General features: G+C 39.9%; 1 protein-coding gene across 1 annotated transcript in view; it reads right to left on the bottom strand.

Moving 5' to 3' along the window:
- LOC119838483 (endoribonuclease Dcr-1) overlaps positions 1-21,064 on the bottom strand; it is a 47,352-nt gene that overhangs the window by 21,529 nt on the left and 4,759 nt on the right. Inside the window, exons 4-24 of the mRNA XM_038364432.1 lie at positions 20,421-20,546; positions 19,012-19,892; positions 17,329-17,472; positions 16,625-16,743; positions 14,498-15,609; positions 13,612-13,733; positions 12,866-12,970; positions 11,638-11,767; positions 10,620-11,233; positions 9,479-9,632; positions 8,748-8,853; positions 7,490-7,605; positions 7,156-7,255; positions 6,153-6,294; positions 5,456-5,572; positions 4,457-4,566; positions 3,735-4,267; positions 3,128-3,306; positions 2,249-2,419; positions 1,123-1,261; positions 116-198 (exon numbers count right to left, since the gene is read on the bottom strand). Coding sequence (XP_038220360.1) covers positions 116-198; positions 1,123-1,261; positions 2,249-2,419; positions 3,128-3,306; positions 3,735-4,267; positions 4,457-4,566; positions 5,456-5,572; positions 6,153-6,294; positions 7,156-7,255; positions 7,490-7,605; positions 8,748-8,853; positions 9,479-9,632; positions 10,620-11,233; positions 11,638-11,767; positions 12,866-12,970; positions 13,612-13,733; positions 14,498-15,609; positions 16,625-16,743; positions 17,329-17,472; positions 19,012-19,892; positions 20,421-20,546 — 5,303 coding nt within the window. The remainder of the gene's footprint in view (positions 1-115; positions 199-1,122; positions 1,262-2,248; positions 2,420-3,127; positions 3,307-3,734; positions 4,268-4,456; positions 4,567-5,455; positions 5,573-6,152; positions 6,295-7,155; positions 7,256-7,489; positions 7,606-8,747; positions 8,854-9,478; positions 9,633-10,619; positions 11,234-11,637; positions 11,768-12,865; positions 12,971-13,611; positions 13,734-14,497; positions 15,610-16,624; positions 16,744-17,328; positions 17,473-19,011; positions 19,893-20,420; positions 20,547-21,064) is intronic.

The following is a 21,064-nucleotide window of genomic DNA, read 5'->3' as shown; positions in this document are numbered from 1 at the left end:
AGATTCGAAATTCAAATGTAATATTTTTTTATAATTAAGTGTAACAGTATTTATGGCCAGACTAAGTATATATATAGACTAAGTTGCGACACTAGTAAGAAATAAAGTCTCTCACTCTTCCTTCTCCGGTTCATCGTTTTTACTCCAGTCTTCTGTGTCTCTCTTCTTATCGTGCTTCTCCGAATCGGCGCTGAGCACCTGCAACATGCGCATGCGTCGCTGTGAGTTGGTGAAAACCGTCAGATCATAATCTGACTCGTGAGATTGTTATTTTTATTAAAAATCACAAAAAAAAAGTTAAAATTCTTCCATTTACTGTAATGAAATTTTATGTATTACGAGCTGCGCCCCGCGGTTTTACCCGCGTAAATCTGTATTCCGAAGGAATATCAGGATAAAAAGTTGCCTATATGTTATTTTAGTTGTCAGGCTAGCCACGTACCAAATATCACTGCAATCGGTTCAGTAATTTTTGCGTGAAAGAGCAACAAACACACATCCTTACAAATTTTCGCATTTATAATATTAGTAGGGCTAGTAGGATTAGTAGGATAGGATAGGATTTAAGATTATTTGACATTTGATAAAACATGGCCTAGATTTTATTTAATGTATACAACAAGTCAACAAAGTAAATATTATTTGCTTTTTTTTAATAAAAATCATTATAATGCTCTTTTCTCAATGTACATATAACACGGGTTTACGTTGTTTGTCCGCGATGATCTCTTAAATTACTCGACTGATTTAATCAAATTTGGCACACCATATGCAGTATGATCCAACTTATAAGACGGGATAGTTTATACATTAATTCGAATTACCAATAAATGACTACCCGGGCGGAGCCGGGGCGTGCAACAAGTATAACTATAAATTAGGAAAGAGTAACAGTACTCTTATATTATTTTTTATTAGTTGACTGCCTCCTTCGTACAATGGTCAACGCGTGCGCGTAGAACCGAGCGGTCCCGGGATCGCTTCCCGGTTGTTTGTCCCAAGTAACTTGTTCACCTAATTGTCCACGAAGAAAATCGATCAGTGAAATAGCTGTATACCATCTGCCCCATACCCCACTGGGGGACACGGGACTTCACATACTCTTACATCATTGCCACTCACCTCAGCCAGGCTCCAGCCGAAGTCCAGCGGGGGCCAGGTGAATCCGGGGCACGTCTCGTCATCTATCCGGGGTATGCCCAGACCCACGTCCACCGCTACAGCGCGGCGTATTTCGTCCGCTATGAGCAGGGCGTTTATCCTGGGAAAACGGTTGTTTAATTTAAGTGCTAGAGGTGTTAGAGTAAACAGACACGTCGGGATGTGATAAATATAATCATCATCATCATCATCATCGGCCCACATATGTTCCCACTGCTGGGACACAGGCCTCCTATGAGGGTTCAGGCCATAATCCACCACGCTGGCCAAGTGCGGGTTGGCAGATGTCACACGTCGTCGAACTTTTGATTCTTGGACATACCAGTTTCCTCACGATGTTTTCCTTCACCGTTTAATGTAATACAAAAACTTTAATGATAGAATCGGCTATATCGTAATTTTCTTGTAGAGTGAGAAATTTGTTTAGTCCTGGTCATCCTGGTTAGGATTATAAGATAAACTCATAAATTTTTGTATTGTTGTAATTTGAATCGAATCTGTCCGTTTCCGAAATCGAGTCTAAAGAAGTCGGTTACATACAAACATACAGGTAAAGTGAAGTTTAGTATGTGGGAGTCGAGCGCGCTTCGGCACGAATTGGGCCAGCTCGCACTGGGGAATTACCACACCTCCACAGAAGACCGGTGTGAAATAGTATTCTGCTGTGTTCTCGTTCGATGAGTGGGAGAGCCGGAGGTCCATATTATTTCCTTACTTTCCCAGTGCTTTCTTTTATTCTTCTCGACAATCCTTTCTTAATTCCTTCCCAATTTAAAGTCGGCAATCGGTGTAAGGTCTGCAGTTGACCTTACGCCTCTACAAATGTCCATGGGCGGTGGTAGCGCTTACCATCAGCTGACCGACCAGCTCCATGCCGACTGTGACATTAAAAAAAAAAGTTTTGATCAGGGTCGATCAGCATCTATCAGGGTCGACCGGGGTCGATCCAGGTCGATCTAGGTCGACCAGGGTCTATCAGGGTCGATCATGGTCTATCAGTCTATCAGGGTCGACCAGGGTCGATCCAGGTCGATTCAGGTCGAGCAGGGTCTATCAGGGTCGAGCCGGATCCGGGCCGGGGGCTCACCGGTAGAGCACGCAGGGCAGCGCCACGGTGGCGGCCCACAGCGGCGCGGCGAACGGGTGCACGCGGCACAGCTCGGGCACCATGATCTGCTTCTGGTCGAGCCGGTCGCGCTTGGCGCGCCGCGTGCGCTCCGACGACACGGGCAGCGCCACGCCCTTGCGGTTCACGTACCTGCCGCAACGACGCACACACATACATGCAGATACAAGGGAAGAAACAGACGCAGAAACGGATACAGAGAATATAACAGGTACAGAAAAAGAACTAGATATAGAATCCTACTAATATTATAAATGCGAAAGTTTGTAACTATGTGTGTGTTTGTAACTCTTTCACGCAAAAACTACTGAACCGATTGCAATGAAATTTGGTACGTAGACAGCTGGACAACTGGAATAACAAATAGGTAACTTTTTATCCCGATATTCCTACGGGATACGGATATACGCGGGTGAAACCGCGGGGCGCAGCCAGTTGGTTATAGAGATTGAAATAGATACAGAACTAGGAATTGTGAAAGAAGTAGTAATTCAAATAGAAATAGTCACAATATAATAATAGAAATAATATACAAAACAGAGGGAAAGAAATAGTTATAGACATACACACACACACACACACATTCGCGTTCGCACGAATTCACAAACACACAAGTATAGAGTTATATTTTAAAATAATTCTTCACTACATAGTATTCATTTTGTTTCAACCAATTTCATTTAATTTCACACAATTACACAAAATTTCATTCAATTTCACACAATTACACAAAATTTCATCCAATTCCATTCAATTTCTCATCTAATTTAATTCAATTTCATCCAACTGCACCCAATTCCATCCCAAACTCATTTGAACACCTCGGAGAAGCGGACTCACCTCGGCGTCAGTAAATTCAACCTCGCGCTAGTGTGGTCCACGTCCAGCAGCGGCTGGTCGCTCTGCGTCAGCTCCGCGCCGTACTTCGCCCTGTAGTAGGACCGGAAGGTCGCGTGCTGGTCCGACGGAAACGACGAGTCGGGCGTGAGGTGCCAGCATATCTCCGCCACTAGGAAGAACTGAAATAAATATGTATTTTTCTTGTGTTTGATTTGTTATGTCCGGGACGTATGTCTAGTAACATATGAAAGTAACACTCTCCGTATCTTCACACCTAAATCAATAAAGCGAAACAATTTGGTACAAAGACAATATGTAGTGGAAAAAACCTCTTTTAAGGGGCTACTGAAAATCAGCGCTTGCGCATTACGCGTAGCACACGCTGAGTAGTTACGCTTTCTGGCACCACACCGATAAGTCCACCTTTTTATCATACGTTCGTTAACATTACGCGTTGAATAAACATTCTTTCAATCTTTCTTTCTATCTTTTCTTTTGACTAAGACGACAAAGCCAATTAGCTAGATATATTCAGAGTATTCACTTTCATATAACTTTTTAATACATCAATTTACGTCGAAATGTCATGAAATGTCTCCCAACTGACCTGAGGCTGATCCTGATTCCTGTACCAGGGTGTAACGACGGCCTCGCTGTATTTCTGCGGGTCAAATTTGAACACCTCCCCGGGCGCCAGCAGTGGATTTTCCACTCGCTTCTCCACAGTTTTATCCCCCCTTTTATCCCCATTTTTATCAATCCCCTTCCTCCCGTGCAAGGATTCCCTTGAAGCTGTGTGATCGTTTTCAACCCGCCTATCTACTGTTTTGCCCACACTCTTATCAACAACAGCATCCCCAATCGTATCCGCTGCAACTTTCACGTTTTTCTCAACCGTTACATCCGCCACTTTATCCACTGCATTTTCCATAGTTTTATCAACTGTGTCATCTGCACTGTCATCCACACTTTTATCTCCAGTTTTATCTCCAGTTTTATCCACAGTTTTATCGCCAGTTTTATCAACCCCATTGTCCTTCCATGACAGCTCTTCACGTTTCTTATCTTCCGTATGTTTATATATCAGTTCAAGGAAAGCCCAGTCTATGTCAACCATAGTTGTGCCGTCCGGTTTTGTCCCTGTAACATTTTTTTAAATTTTAATATGATTTGTTCTGATTAGAAATAACATTTAAAGAGATAACTTATAGCTAACTTAGAACTATTTTGCCATAAAATAAAAAATAAACGGCTGAACAAACTTTGATGGACATGAAAAACATTAACCCATAAACATTCTATGATACTTATAATCTACGTCTAACTCACTTTTTACAGTAGGCACAATATAATAATTGTTTTGCGTGGATCCCTCCGTCTCCAACTTCATACCGCGCCGGCGCACGCGCAGCACGTCAGAGAATACGAATCGCATAAATCTGAAGATATTATTTTATCCTTTTATTACAATAATAACCAGTTTCAATAAATGCAATAAAGCCAAAAATTTTGACAAACCATAGTTATGAATGTAATGAAAAAATCGCGTTTTATTTCGTTAAAAGTTCTAAAATTTTTTAGTACTAGCTGCGCCTCGCGGTTTCACCTGCATCTGCGTAAGTCTGTATCCCGTAGGAATATCAAGATCAAAAGTTGGCCATTTGTTATTCCAGCTATCTACATAGCAAATTTCATTACAATCGGTAGTAGTTCAGTAGTTTTTATAAGGATGTGTGTGTGTTTGCTGCTCTATCATGCAAAAATTACTGAACCGATTGCAGTGAAATTTGGTACGTAGATAGAAATATTAAAATAAAGAAGAAAGAAAGAAACATTTATTTGACTGCACGAAATAACAATTTAAACAAAGAATTAAAATTACACAATACAAAACGTAAAGTGGAGCCAAATGATTAATAATAATGTTATAATGGATAATTTTGTGTAGAAATGGATAATAATCTAATACATAAAATTCTCGTGTCACAGTTTTCGTTGCCATACTCCTCCGAAACGGCTTGACCGATTTTGATGAAATTTTTTGTGCTTATCCGGTATCTATGAGAATCGGCCAACATTTATTTTTCATAAACCTAAATGATAAGAGTAAGGCAGAACAGCGTTTGCCGGGTGCAGCTAGTAATATATAATTATGTTATAAAGGATAATGTTGTGTAAACTGGTGTAGTGCACTGCAGTGTAGTGTGGGACATTGCAGTCTGGTGTAGTGCACTGCAGTGTGGTATAGTGCACTGCAGCGTGGTATAGTGCACTGCAGTGTGGTATAGTGCACTGCAGTGTGGTGTAGTGCACTGCACTGCAACTCACCGCCGTATAAGCATGTCCCGCCTGGGCGACAGCCGCACGTCCGCCTCGAGCGCCGGCTCGACCGACACGCGCACTTCGCCCGACCTCGTGTACACCGGGAACGCGGGGATTTGTAATCTGTGGAGCCGTAACAGACAATATGTGTTGGGTATGTATTTCAACTACGTATTCAGAATTCAACCGACTTGAAAATAGAGGAATTTCCTAATTCAACCGTATGATTTATTTTTGTGTTCGCGGATAGTTTCTTCGCTTATGAACCGATTATGATGATCATTTTTTTTCATCTTATCATTCCCAAAGTATGAATGAAATCTGTCCGTTTAAGGTGGGTCGAAGTGGAGTCTTAAGGGGTCGGTTACACACAAACATACAAATAACGCTAATAAAAGCGTTTAAAAATAAGACAAACTCATAAAATTATTGTATTATCACGCATCCTTGATAAGTGTACTAAGTCTGAATTAAATCTGTCCGTTTACAGTGGGTCAAAATTGGGTCTAAATAAGTCGGTACACACAAACATGCAGGCGAATCCAATAAAAGCATGACAAAATAAGACAAACTCATAAAATTTTTGTATTATCCCCGATCCTCCATGAGCGTACTAAGATTCAATTAAATCTGTCCGTTTACAGTGGGTCAAAATCGGGTCAAAAGGGGGTCGGTCACACACAAAAGTGCAGGTGAAGCTCACCGGTCGGGCTCGGCGCGCAGCAGCACGCCGAGCGCCTGCGCCGCGTGCTGCGGCAGGTGCAGGCGGCGCCCGCGCGTGTTGTAGCGCTCCGGCAGCGCGCACCACAGCCCCGACACCAGCGCGTGCAGCGTGTTGCGCTTGCCTGCACGCGTACGTTACATCATCATCATCATCGCCATCATCATCATCATCATCATCATCGCCAGCGTCATCATCATCATCGCCAGCGTCATCATCATCATCATCATCATCATCGCCAGCGTCATCATCAACGTGACGGTGGTGAAACCGAAGAGTTAAAGAAAAAGACTTCCACTCTGTTCTATCTGACAAAACTCTAAGAACAGTGCGAGAGTCGGGCACGCTAAGGCACGAAATGGTCCAGCTCGCAGCGAGGTAGGAATACAGAAAATCGGCGAGAAATAGTGGTGTGTTATTGTGTTTTTGTATGGCCCGTTTCCTCACCCTATCCAGTCAATACCTTATTTTCTCATTACCTTATTACCTTATTTTATCTCATTACCTTATTTTCATCGTCATCCCTTTCCTTTTCCAATGTACAACGAAAAAATGATATAAGTAACTGCACTTATCTAATGAACTAAATTGGAATTTTATGGTAGACAGTACACCAGATAACTAAGGTTATCTAAATATGTAAAACGCAGAGTTCACTGACTGACTGACTGATGTCTCAGCACACAGCCCATGCTACTGGACCGATTGGTCTGAAATTTGGCATACAGATAGCCACTATGTTGTAGGCATCCGTTAAGAAAATATATTGAAAAATTCTATGATAAATAACTGATAAAAGTGTGCACCATGAAAATGTATTTAAACCACATGGACAAAGTTGCGGACAACATTTAGTGTTATATATTACCCCCAATACAATGGCCCAAATACACTCCCTTGGGGTACACCAAATAATTTTCTAACTCGAAACTTTAACTGAAGCAAGTCTCCATTCAACCAGACATGGTTCACGATAACAACTCACCGTTCCCTGTCACCGGTACATGCTGGGGCACCGGGTTCGCTTCGATTTCCGCATCCGTAGTGTCAATGATCGGCTGACAGTCCGTGAAAGCCCAGGCTGTCTGGAACGCATAAACACAACGCGTGTGACATCCCACCAATAGTATACACGGGGAAGCTTGTAAGATTGTTATGTAGGCGAGATTTTAGCAAGGCGTTTGACTTATTGGACCATGAAATATTGCTAAGAATGTTATCATATATAAAATTTTGTACGAATTAATTATTTTTTCTAACTCTACAAAAATTCTACAAATAACAACCGGTACCGCGAGAAAAAAGATTCCAAAGCTTACCCGTTTATAATAATACTGCCTTCGCTTAGTCGTCCCGGGTCTTGCTGAATCACCGTTGTCCGAAAACTCAGTGCTTATATTCGAGTCCAGTTCGGCCGCCTTGAAGTTTTCTTTGCCTATAAAAAAAGAAAGAGAGAAAGAAACATTTATTTGACTGCACAAAATTACAATTTAAACATGACAATAAAATTAAAACAACACAATACAACGATGAAAACAAAGAAAAATAAATTTAAAACGTGACACAAAGTGGAGTCAAATGGGATAGCCACTCAGCCTACGCAGCAATGCAGTTGCCACACTGATATTCAGTATTCAGTGATACTTGATAGTTTAAATTCTGGACTGTCTATGAGTACCATATCACTACATAAAATATATTTTTCGTATACATATAATACTCAATAATAATAAATATTTTTACACTGATTTACGTTTTCATATCAACAGTGTTGTCTAAGTTTGTGATAAAATTGATTTTTTTTATTTTAACAAACAACTAATCAGCTTCAAATTGTCATAATTAGATCAAATTTTAATGGCACAGTGCTCTGGCATCAGCCTCCGCATTTTCAAAAGCAAAAAGAGAGATAAAAATCGGTTCACCCAGTGAAGAATTATGAGACAACACACAAAAAAAAATCATCAAAATCAGTACATCCAGTAAAAAATGATGTGGTAACACACAAACAAGAACAGTCAAACTGATAAATCCTCCTTTTTTGAAGTCGGTTGATAATCCTACTCAGATTATAAGAATGTATTGTTGTATGTTTGTAACTCTTTCACGCAAAAACACCTGATCGGATCCTTGTGAAATTTGTCACCGGTACAGAATACACTCTGGATAAGCAGACAAGCCATTTTCCATCAGGTTACGACGCGGGCGAAGTCGCGGTATCGAGCTAGTTCAAAAAACATAGCTCGCTTCTTAATTGCCTCATTTTTGCTCACCTACGCTTATTCTTCTATTTTAATTTGGTTGTCTGGTAGAGATCGCTACCTAGCTATAAGGTCCGCTTTTGCCTAGTTCTCTTAATTTTCATTTCATGTTCTTATTGGCAATAAATCAGACTTTCTGCTTCCATTATAGCCCTGTAGTAGTGGCTGGAATACCTACCTAGTAGTCACACAATTATTTCATTTAAGACATAATATACTAACTTAGTTTTTAAGAATTAATTGTCACTGACAAAATGAGTCTTGAGTTACTTGAAATTAAATGAATAAAAATGAAAGATTTAATTTCTTCTCATACCTATCGGCATAAGCTGATCGTCCAGCTCCCCAGACTTGTGCAGGATCCTGCAAGCCTGCAGCGCCACCATCCGTCGGGCTAGCACCCGTGTTGGCATCGGGTGACCCTGGAAATAACGAACTGGTCCATATAGTATAAATTTGTGAAGAGACAGCAGTCAGTCAGACAAAAAACCATGTATGCGTGAAAAATTGTGTGTGTTTAATTTTTAATTTTTATTTATATAGCATTGAAATCCTACTTCCTATCCTACTAATATTATAAATGCGAAGGTTTGTAAGGATGTGTGTGTGTTTGTTGCACTTTCACGCAGAAACTACGGAACCGATTGCAATGAATGCAACTTTTTATCCCGATATTTCGCGGTTTCACCCGCGTTAGTCTGTATCCCGTTGGAATTGGTTCAGTAGTTTTTGCGTGAAAGAGCAACAAACACACACACACATCCTTACAAACTTTCGTATTTATAATACTAGCTGCGCCCCGCGGTTTCATCCGCGTAAGTCCATATTCCGTAGGAATATCGGGATAAAAAGTTATGATGACTATATGTTATTCCAGTTGTCCATCTGTCTACGTACCAAATTTCATCGCAATCGGTTCAGCAGTTTTTGCGTGAAAGAGCAACAAACGCACACACATCCTTACAAACTTTCGCATTTATAATATTAGTAGGATGTACATCTGTATGATAACGTATGGATGTACATAAAATGTATGCCACCACTCACCACAATGTTATACTTCACGGGACAGTTCAGGGGCATGCGCAGCGTGCATATATACGCGGTTTGCGTTTTCTCACCCATCGGGAGTTGAACCTGCTCCATCCACCATTGGGGCGCCAGCCGTGTGAACGTGTCGGATGGTAGTTTACCACAGTACCTATAGGGAAATAAATTCATTTCCAAATGAAGGCTTTGTAGTTGCATGAGCATTCTCATATTCAGAATGGCATTCATCATTTTCATTCAACAGAATTTACTTTAATTGGAAAGAAAGAAAGAAAGAAAGAAAAAACATTGATGAACACAAAAACACAGATGAAATAAAAAATAATAAAAACAAAAGTAAATATTAATAGCAAAATTAAATGTACAACAATAGCATGTCCCACAGTACCGCCAAAAAGGATCTAGTTCAGCTTGTGCCAGGCGTTGGCCTGGCGCTGGTATTTAACTATATAGAATAGGCCCAATTATATTGTTGTTTCTGATTTGTAATTGAATATTTAATAAGAAATACGTAGAGACCACCTTCAGCCTAGCAAATATAACTATCCAGAGATTTTTATTATCATTTCAATGATCTTCCTCATATATAAAAAGAAAAGGTGACTAGGGAAGAAAGTTTGTACAATGAAAAATTAAATGCGATCACGTTGGCGAAACTCAAGCAGCGGTGGCTCAGTGGTGAGAACCTCGGACTTTAAAATCGATAAGTTCAGGTTCGAGACGGGGCGAGCGTGCAGGAGATAAATTGATTTTTCGATTTATCTGCACATGTGGATAACATCACCACTGCTTAAAACGGTGAAGGAAGACATAGAGAGGAAACCGGCATGTCCAAGAATCAAAAAAGTTCGACGACACGTGACTTCTGCCAACCCGCACTTGGCCAGCGTGGTGGATTATGGCCTGAACCCTCATAGGAGGCCTGTGTCCCAGCTGTGGGAACATATATGGGTTGATGATGATGGCGAAACTAAAAGCATATATAGTATTAAAATGCAGTCGCAATGATCCAACTTTTAATAAAATCGCAATAACCCAACAGACAAAGTAAATTTTCAACTTATATAAATATACAGCCATATATATAAAAAAATCTCACAATGTTGTTTGTCAGTTTTCTTTAAAATGATCAACTCACCGATTAATCAAAGCGATAGCACTATTTAAATCCACGCTCGCAGCAACATCCCCCTTCGTCTCCACTTCATAGCTCACTTTCAAATCACTCCCGATTTTTGCTTCACTTTTACATGCGCACACACCATCGCTCACTTTTAAATTTACACTTTCACCGTTATTCGCACTTGATTTGGTGTGTGTGACACTTTGAACACTAATTTTACCACCGTCTCGGAAATCTAAAACGTCTACAGTACTATCCGACACTTTGTCACTTTGAACCGCTGTTTCTCTATCTTCAATTTTAATCACATCATCATTTCTGTCATTATCACCTTTCACTTTAGCATCATTATTAGCTTGGGCATCTTTATGTTTATCATTAATTTCATTTTCATTGTTCCCAACTATCACATCAGTATCATTAGCTTTAGTTTTGACTTCATCGAGCTCCTTAGTTTGCTTTTCAATATTAATGACACCATCATCAGCCATATCATCATTCATGCTTTTATCATAAACATCATCTTTGGGAGTGTACGCTTTAACATATTGTGTGTAGGTATCCGCCTCGATTTCTTCTTCAGAAGTCGGTTCGTTCTGAATACCACACCCACATTTTCTTGTTACGATCTGGATAAATGAAAATTAAGCATTAGTATTACAGGCTTTTTTATTTGCTACATTGCACTGCATATGTTTTACCCAAGAAATCATTTAGTTAAAATATGTAAAAAAACCTAAGTAATTGGGAATTTATATAATATTATGACAACGACACGGCAAGTTTTCCATCTAATAACCCCTTCTTACGGGACATGACAAATTCACTATAAACTACATCTCTATACAGAAGCCCATTTCCAATTTCCACCCTTCCCAGACCATTCCATATTTCGACCCCTTATAAGCGGACAGCGCAATGGCAGAGGCACCACCTCTGCTCTGTTCACGTGCGGTGGTGATCGCCTACCATCAGGGGAACCACCAGCTCAGTTGACCGCTATGACATAGAAAAAAAAAAAACACAAGTTTACCTGATCCAACTCCTTGTACACTGCCAAGTGGCGCACCAGCAGGGAGCTGTGTCGGTCGGCGTCCGCCAGAAGCGCCACTGACGACTTGCTGGCTCTCGCCCGGCTGCGGCACAGCCCGTGGGATCGGTACCTGGCGAAGCGGTATAAGGTTTCCTTACCTTGCTAATGTAACTGCTCTTTAAAAATGATGTCAAAGAACTTTCCAGTGGTTCATAAGCAATATTGTATGGATTTTCATCTTCCATACATTAATTGACGGTATAGAAGTCTCTCTGAACAAATTCTGTCTTAATATAGGTTTCAAATTAAGCACTACTAAACTCTATACCGCACCCTTGGCATAGTGATTAAAGCGTGAGCGTAGAAGCGAGGTGGATTCAATTCCCGGTGGGGACGGACAGAAAAAGTCTCGGTCCGGCGGGACACAGAAGGCTGATCACCCACTTGTCCAAAAATAAAATCGATAAGTGAAACAGATGTACATCATCTGTCCCATACCCCACTAGGCGACATTTATTTCACTACTACTAAACATTAATAATATGTATGTAAGTATTCTTTATAGTATGAAACAGGCACTAACAACATCTATTCCTATTAAAATATGCTCACATTCTTTCTCCCTCTCTTGCTATCCCTTTCTCCCTCCCACACACAATCCCTTATACGCAACACTAGCTGTGCCACGCGGTTTCACCCGCGTAAGTCTGTATTCCGTAGAGAAAAAGTTGCCTATGTGTTATTCCAGTTTTACAGATATCTACATACCAAATTTCATTGCAGTAGTGTTTGTGTGAAAGAGTAACAAACACACACGCATCCTTACAAACATCCATCCGTACTTACAAACTTTTGCGTTTATAATTAGTAGGATTAAACCGAACAATAAGTATACTATGTATGTGGTATGTATGAGGTACAGATCGCACCGGGGAAGTACCACACCCCCACAGAAGACCGGCGTGAAATAGCATTCTGCTGTTTCATTCGGTGAGTGGGGGAGCTGGAGGCCCATATCCTTTTCCTCCCCCTTCCCAGTCCTTTCCTTTATTCCTCTCGCCAATCCTTTCTTAATCCCTTCCCAATTTTAAGTCGGCAATCTATTTGTAGAGGCGTAAGGTCTGTAATCGACTTTACGCCTCTACAAATGTCCATGGGCGGTGGTAGCCCTTACCATCAGGCGTCCCACCAGCTCCATTGTCGACTGTGACATAAAAAAAAAACTTACGAAGATGGCACGTCCCATCTTACAACCAAGTTACATCGTGGCAGATCTATGCCCTCCTCCAAGGCAGACGTCGCTAGGAGCAGGTTGCATTCGTGCATCCGAAACCTGAAATTAGATTCGTTTAATTTAATTTTTAAGTTTTATAGCATTGAAATGAATTGAATGAATACATTTCTCATAGGATTGTTTTCTAAAAAAAACACACAGTTCTCCTCTGATCCGTCTCCTTGGTACAGTGGTTAACGCGTGAGTGTAGAACCGAGGGGTCCTGGGTTCAAATCCCGGTGGGGACGAAAAAAAATAATGTCTCGGTCTGGCAGGACACAAAAGGCTGATCACCTACTTGTTCGTAAAGAAAATCGATCAGTGAAACAGATGTACATACTCTGCCCCATACCCCACTGGGGGACACGGGACTTCACTTTACTTTCTCCTCTGATCGAACTCAAAGTCAAAAATTTATTCATTTAAACTAGACTTTTTCTTCATTTAACTAGATTCATCACGATTCTTAAGGCGTTTAGAAGCACCTAATAACCCTTTTCCACCAAAAAGGTTCTTACCCCTTTAGGTTCAGAATTCAGATAATTTGTTTTTTACACATTTTTTATAGCTTTCCCGACGTTTTCCTTCATCATTAGCAGTATTAACATGTGCAGAAAAATTAAAAGATCCCAAACCGCCAACTTATAGATTTAAGTCCACCAGTGAGCCACCACTTCTTTAAAACTTAAAGACCCACTAACTTCTTCAGCACGTCCTCCTGCTTCCTCCCCTGGCGCTGGCTCTCGCGCGGCTCGTCCGCCCCCTCCACGGCGCAGTACTGCGCGCACAGGTGCGCCAGCGAGCCCCGTGAGCGTGACATGTCCTATTGTAAAATTGCACTGTCATATATGTTTGTACCAAATTACATGCATACGATAAGTGTTTTTCACTTGAAAGAGTAACATACATACATACATCCATACATCCATCCATCGGTACCTACATAATACCAGCTTGTAACCTGCGGCGTCACTCGCGGGGTGCCCGGCTAGAAAGTAGTCTATGTGCTAACACAGACTATAATCTGTCTCTGTATCAAGTTTCATGCATACGATAAGCCGTTTTTACTTGAAAGAGTAGCAGACATCCATACATCCATCCATCGATACTTACAAACTCTAATGATAATAATACTACTAGATGCAACAGTCAGCCTGTATATAAGTATTTAATATGAGTTTTCTACCCTCTAGCTTTTTTTTTATGTCATAGCGGGCAACTGAGCTGGTGGTTCGCCTGATGGTAAACGATCACCACCACCCATGAACATTCGCAAAGGTAGTGCCTCTGCGAATGCGCTGCCCGCTTTTAGTGGGTAAGGGAAAAGGAACGGATTCATGACAGGAAAGATGGAATGGACTGGGACGGTTGAGTAAATGAAATAGGCCACCGGCTCCCCCACTCACCGTACGAAACACAGTGGCATGCCACTATTTCACGCCGGTTTTCTGTGGGGGTGTGGTACTTCCCCGGTGTGAGCTGGCCCAATTCGTGCCGAAGCGTGCTCGACTCCTACAACAGCTACATGAAAACTCAAAAATTTAGAACTTCAATGACTTTTAAACATAGAGAATATGTCAAACTCACCACAATGATCATGAAAAGTATCTTAGCCATCAGCGGCTCCTTCAAGAACACGATCCCACAGAGCGAGTCAGAGTTCTGCTGTTGCTGCACCTTAGTGTTCACTCTCGGCCGACCGCGCCCCCTGCCTCTGCCGCGTTTGAACACTTTCGCTTCACCAACACTGTCCACTTTGTCACTGTTATTTGTCACTTCACTGTTATCATGTCTTGCGGTATCACTGTTAGTTACTTCACTGTTATCGTTTAAGTTGCCGGTTGCGTTATCACTGTTAGTTGCTATTTCACTGTTTTCGCGTATGAATTCACTGTTATTTTCGTCTGTAGCGCTGTCATTTTCTGATACGTTATTTGTTTCAGTGTCATCTTTATTAGATGCATATTCATTGTTGTTAACTCTAGATGATTCTTTATCTAAAGCGTTATCGCACACGTCTTCGCTATTTAAAATTGTTTTCTTAGCATCCTCATCTTCATTAATGATATCTTTTAGATTCATTTCGATCAAATTCACTCGGTCTTCAATTTTATCGCCGAGAGCAGCGAAATTACATTCATTAATCTCGTCTAGAAGTTCTATTGTTTTCGACCTTTTCATTCCTTTTCTATTTGCATCATCTTCATTAACTATATCTGCATTTTCATTTAAACCACCATCCGAATCATCAATTGGTTTCCCTTCATTAACTCCATCATTAATTGTAGCATCATTATTTCCAACAGCCTTACAGCTATCTTGTATATCACATACACTTTCTACTATATTCCTATCAATTCCATTTGCTGTAGCATCATTGCTCTCATTAACTACATCATCAACTCTCTCCATTTTATTATCTTCGTTGGGTTTATCATCATTGACTCTATCGTTGCTCTCCGGTTGAAATTCTTCCAAAATGGCCGCGAACCTGAGCACTTTTGGTGTTGAAAACGACGTCAGCTTCTCCCAATCTGACGTGCAGCTCGAGAATATCAGATCAGCATAACATCGAATCTTTACAAAGACAGACGTACATAGGCAGAGTAGTAAAAAGTGTCTCTCGTATGGAACTTTGATTTTCAGCTTTTCTAACCTGCTGAGCAACGAAAACGCTGCTTTGTCCGCTGCGTAGGGACCTGGTAAAAATCAATGATAATATTATAAATGTGAAATTTTGTTTGTTTGAATGTTTGTCTTTCAATCACACTGAAACTTTTGAAGATTTTGATGAAATTCGGTATACAGACAGGGTATGAGCTGTCTTGGGTGATAGGATACTTTTTATCCCGCTTAAATGCTCCCTTGGGCTATAACAGGGATCTTGATCTTAAAATGTGACATACTTTACTTTTTTACATTACTTTTTTTGTCATTCAATGCGCGTTTTCGGTGTAATACACTAATATTATGTAATAATTTTTAACAAAAACATCTCAACCGCCTTCATATTGTCAGAACGAGACCAAATTTAAAGGGGGGAAGCTATCTACGTAACAAATTTCATTGCAATCGGTTCAGTAGTTTTTGCGTGAAAGAGTATCAAACATACACATACACATACATCAATCCTCACAAACTTTCGCATTTATTATATAAGTAGGATATAAACTATAGACGTTAAAGAACAGATAATAATAAAAAAAAACTGTAACAATATCCCAAGTGAGTGCCTCCATTAAGTTTGACTCATACGCAATATTGTCATCATATGGTCGGTCTAACGTCTGCCGTTAGTTCTTCGGGAATCTAGCACAGGGACACTGAGAATTCACTGGCTCACCACTACACCCAGTACAAACGCAGACGCACGTCGATCCCCGACCACGTACGTTACACGACTGACTGATCGACAACTACGCCATCTACTGGTGTACATGAGACAATGTATATATCTATTTAATAGATACAAACACTACAGTCGGGTTGGGAACCAGAACCAGGATGGAACCCTGGAACCAGTTGCAATATTCATTGCAGGGACTGCTGTTGCGGTCAACATTGAGCCATGCCTGGTGAAATCAGGTCATCATCATCATCATCATCATCAGCCCATATATGTTCCCACTGCTGGGACACAGGCCTCCTATGAGGGTTCGGGGAAATCAGGTCATACGCGGTTTGTATAGAACAACATCCCACATGTAGACTTACCCAATTCGTCCAATACGAACAGGAACTGATGAAACAGTTGCTTCGGTTCTATGGTGGGGTGCGGTATGTTCATGAATTCTTCATACAGCTCCTCCCCGTATATTTCCGTCGGGTCGTATCTGAAAATGGTGGCAATTTATCGTTTAGGTTTTAGTTTTATAGCATTGAAATGCTTTATAAATGAGAAATTTTTAAAGAATAGAAAAAAAATTCGCCTCTCTTGGTTTGCTACATAGATAGCTGGACAAGATACCCTTGTTATCTTATATATTATAATCCTATCCTACTAATATTATAAATGCAAAAGTTTGTAAGGATGTGTGTGTGTGTGTGTTTGTTGCTCTTTCACGCATAAAACTATTAAACCGATTGTAATTTAATTTGGTACGTAGACAGCTGGACAACTGGAATAAGAATAACATATAGGCAATTTAATTTTTAGTTTTATAGCATTTAAATGCTTTACCGAAAGAGTAGAAGAAATACGATGACTGTGGCAGGATCACGGGTGGCCGAGAGGCTAGGCGTTGCTACGGTTAGGCAAGAAACGCAGGTTCGAATCCTGCCTCGTGATCAAATTTTTTCCATTCTTTCAAAATTTCTCAACATATAGGCAACTTTTTATCCCGATATTCCTACGGGATATGGACTTACGCGGGTGAAACCGCGGGACGCAGCTAGTTCTACATATAATATTCACTCACCGATGCTCATTAATGAATTCCATAGCCTCATTTATTGTGTCTCTCATAAACTTATCCAGTTGTATGTAACTATCGGAGGGTTCCCTCGGCGCCTTCTCGAACTCTATTATCACCTCCTTCGGTTTCGTTATAGATGGTGATAACCTGAAAGAGGATATAAAAAAAATGGTTGCCTGTAAAGTCGGTTTTACGGGCGAAGATTTTACGTGACAACGTCTTTTTCTCGGTAGAATATTTATTGATATGAATATTATTAAATTGCACAATAGGAACAAGGAATTGAATGAAAATAAGAATTGCACAAATTTTAACTATTGAAAATACATTTTGTTTACTAAAAAGACAGAGACAGAGACACAAGCACGCGCCGATTCAATGCGCCTAATTCTCTAGTGCTGCGCGCGCGGCGGACCGATCACAGTTCGGTGACTCATCGTAACGTTACCGGGCGTTACACTGTACCAATTATGCGTCATGAAAGAGGATATGAATTTATTTAAAGAAATGCTTACCGACTAGATATATAATATTTATTGTTAAAATTATAATATATCTAACTAGCTGCACCCGGCAAACGCTGTTCTACCTTACTCTTTATCATTTAGGAGTATGAAGGATAGATGTTGGCTGATTCTCATAGATACCGGATGAGAACAAAAAATTTCATCAAAATCGGTCAAGCCGTTTCGGAGGAGTATGGCAACGAAAACTGTGACACGAGAATTTTATATATTAGATACATTAGTATTTATCATTCTTAATTATAGGTAGGCACAGCTTAAGCTTATAAAAATAAATATTTACATAAGACTATAAATATTGTAATTAGATATAACTTGGCTTAAGGCATTCAACAAACAAGGCATGTATGTGTATGTGTATGTACGTTTATTACTCTTTCAAACAAAAGATACTGAACCGATTGCAATGAATTTTGCTACATAGATAGCTGGACAACTGGTATAACACAAAGGCAACTTTTTGTTCCGATATTCCTACGAGAAAGAGACTTACGCGGGAGAAATCACGGGGCGCAGCTAGTTATAATGTAGGTACAGACAGACATACGGACAACAAAGTCTTAGTATTCACACTATCACACTAATATTCTAAATGTGAAAGTTTGTTTGTTCGTCAATCACGCCGAAACTTTTGGACGGATATTGATGAAATTTGGTATACAGACAGGGTATGAGCTGACTTGGGTGATAGGATACTTTTTATCCCGATTAAATGCTCTCTTGGGATAAAACAGGAATCTTGATATCCGGATGAAGCCGGGACGAGCGTCCAGTAAGTTAACAAGGTCCCATTTTATTACCCTTTAGGTACTCTGAACAGAGTTATTGTTAGGTGATATTCGATATTTTTTGCACTTTAATTGTTTCAGACAATTTTTTCACATATTTATAAATAGCATTTGCAATTGCAAAAAGTGAAGTCCCGTGACCCCCAGTGGAGTATGGGGTAGATGATGTACATCTGTATCACTGATCGATTTTCTTTACGGACAAGTAGGTGATCAGCCTTCTGTGTCCTGCCAGACCGAGACATTTTTTTTTGTGCGTCCCCACCGGGAATCGAACCCGGGACCCCTCGGTTCTGCGCTCACGCGTTAACCACTGTCCCAAGGAGGCGTTCAATTTGCAATACAAGAATACAAATATATAACATGTAGATCACCTTTTCCCACCATCTATATCCTCGGCTAGATCCATTTCGCAGCACAACTCCCTCTCCAACTCCTCCAGCCTCCACTCCAACTTCTCGTACATCTCGAAATCGTCCGAATTCTCGTATACCGCCATCTCCTTGGCGGTTGTCACTCTACCCTGATTGTTTGCGTCGTTTGTAACATCACAGTCGTTGGAATTTAATTCTATTCCATTGGTGCTGTTTCCTAAATCGTTCACGTCTATAATTTGTGGTCTCTCTCTAGATTCTATATCATTGATTGATGTATCACTTATTTTGGGATTGTTAGTTTCATTATCTTTTATTTCACTGTCTTTGTCATTAAATCCTTCTGTATCGTCATATTCGTTTTTAACATCACGAGTAACTGTTTCTTTTACTTCTAGATCAGGTGTATCTTCATAATTAACAGTGCTTTTGCTATTTTTATCATCATCATGTTCTTGTAAATTTTCACTATCTCTTTTATTATCTGTGGTAATGTCCACGTCAATTCTTTCACAAATTTCATCACTACCATCACTTCCTTTATATTCTTTGATATCACTGGAGCTCCCTCCATCAGACGCTTTGATCATTTCATTATTCGCACATTCATTATTTTCTCTATCATTCGCATTATCATCTATCCTAATGTCATTAGAATTATCATTAATATCATTAATTTCTTTCTCGCTTTGCATTACGTCGTCACTAATGGTATCATTGGATATTTCATTAACACCTTCGTGTTTTTCACATTCATCATTCGTTTGTTCATTGCCATAAGCCCCATCTTCATCATCTCTCGATGATTGGAACAGAGGGTACGTCATAGCTAATATCCTTGGTCTTTCATAAACATCACAGTTTTTGTATAGTTTCATTATCTGTAAATTATAAAATACATGTCTTTATAGTAATGATTAAAATTTTACATCATATTAGTTTTATAAACATATTTCAATAAGCAATAATATTATTATATTAAACATATAATATGCACAGTTTTTTCTTTTCAATGTCATAGCGGGCAACTGAGCTGGTGGTTCGCCTGATGGTAAGCGGTCACCACAGCCCGTGAACAGAGCAGAGGTAGAGCCTGTGCGAATGCGCTTCCCGCTTTAAAGGGGTCAGAGATAAAGAAAGAATTGTCCACTGGAAATATGGAATGGAATGGGAAGGTTGGGGGAGAGAAAACTGGCCTATGCGGACTATATGTTATATATATACTGCGCTACTGTTTGTTATAACATCAAAACTTGCAAAGCGCGAAGGTGGATATAAAAATTCAAGAAAATTAATAATTTAAATTGACTTGAAATCCATGGGCTTAATTTTAAATTTTAATTAGATTTATCTTGTACAAGGCAATTTAAATCATTAGTTATTCAATAAAAATATTAAATATCACATACATATCTCAGATTGTCATCTTTAAACACTAAATGGCAACTGTCTATGATGAGAACATTAATTTTTAGCATGTCCAACATATTTCCCACGAGGATTTGTTTGAATACCGACGTTGTACACACTATAACCTGAAAACAAAATTTATTTATTTATTAAAACATCAAATATCATTACAGGAGGATCTCAATATGCTATTGACTTAATCTAATTATATACAAACTAATACTAGAAAAAATTACAAACTGACAAACTATTTAATAACACACATAAGCTAATCTAATATATAAAATTCTCATGTCACAGTTTTCGTTGCCATACTCCTCCGAAACAGCTTGAACAATTTTGATTAAATTTTTTGTGCTTATCCGGTATCTATGAGAATCGGCCAACATCTATTTTTCATACCCCTAAATGATAAGAGTAAGGCAGAACAGCGTTTGCCGGTGCAGCTAGTAACTAATAATATTTACGAGAACTCTTGCCAATTCACCCAACGGACATGTGAAAACATCCACTTTCCCGTGGGGCTCGTTGAGAGTACGTATTGCTCGTACGAGAGAGGAAAATAAAACAATATGAGTATTCATTCGCACACACACACACATTATTATAAACAGGTGTTTAAAATGCCCATAGAATAAACAAA

The sequence above is a fragment of the Zerene cesonia genome, unplaced genomic scaffold, assembly GCF_012273895.1.
Source record: "Zerene cesonia ecotype Mississippi unplaced genomic scaffold, Zerene_cesonia_1.1 Zces_u003, whole genome shotgun sequence".
In the NCBI taxonomy this organism is placed as follows: Eukaryota; Metazoa; Arthropoda; class Insecta; order Lepidoptera; family Pieridae; genus Zerene; species Zerene cesonia.
This window is presented reverse-complemented; position numbering and strand designations above follow the sequence as displayed.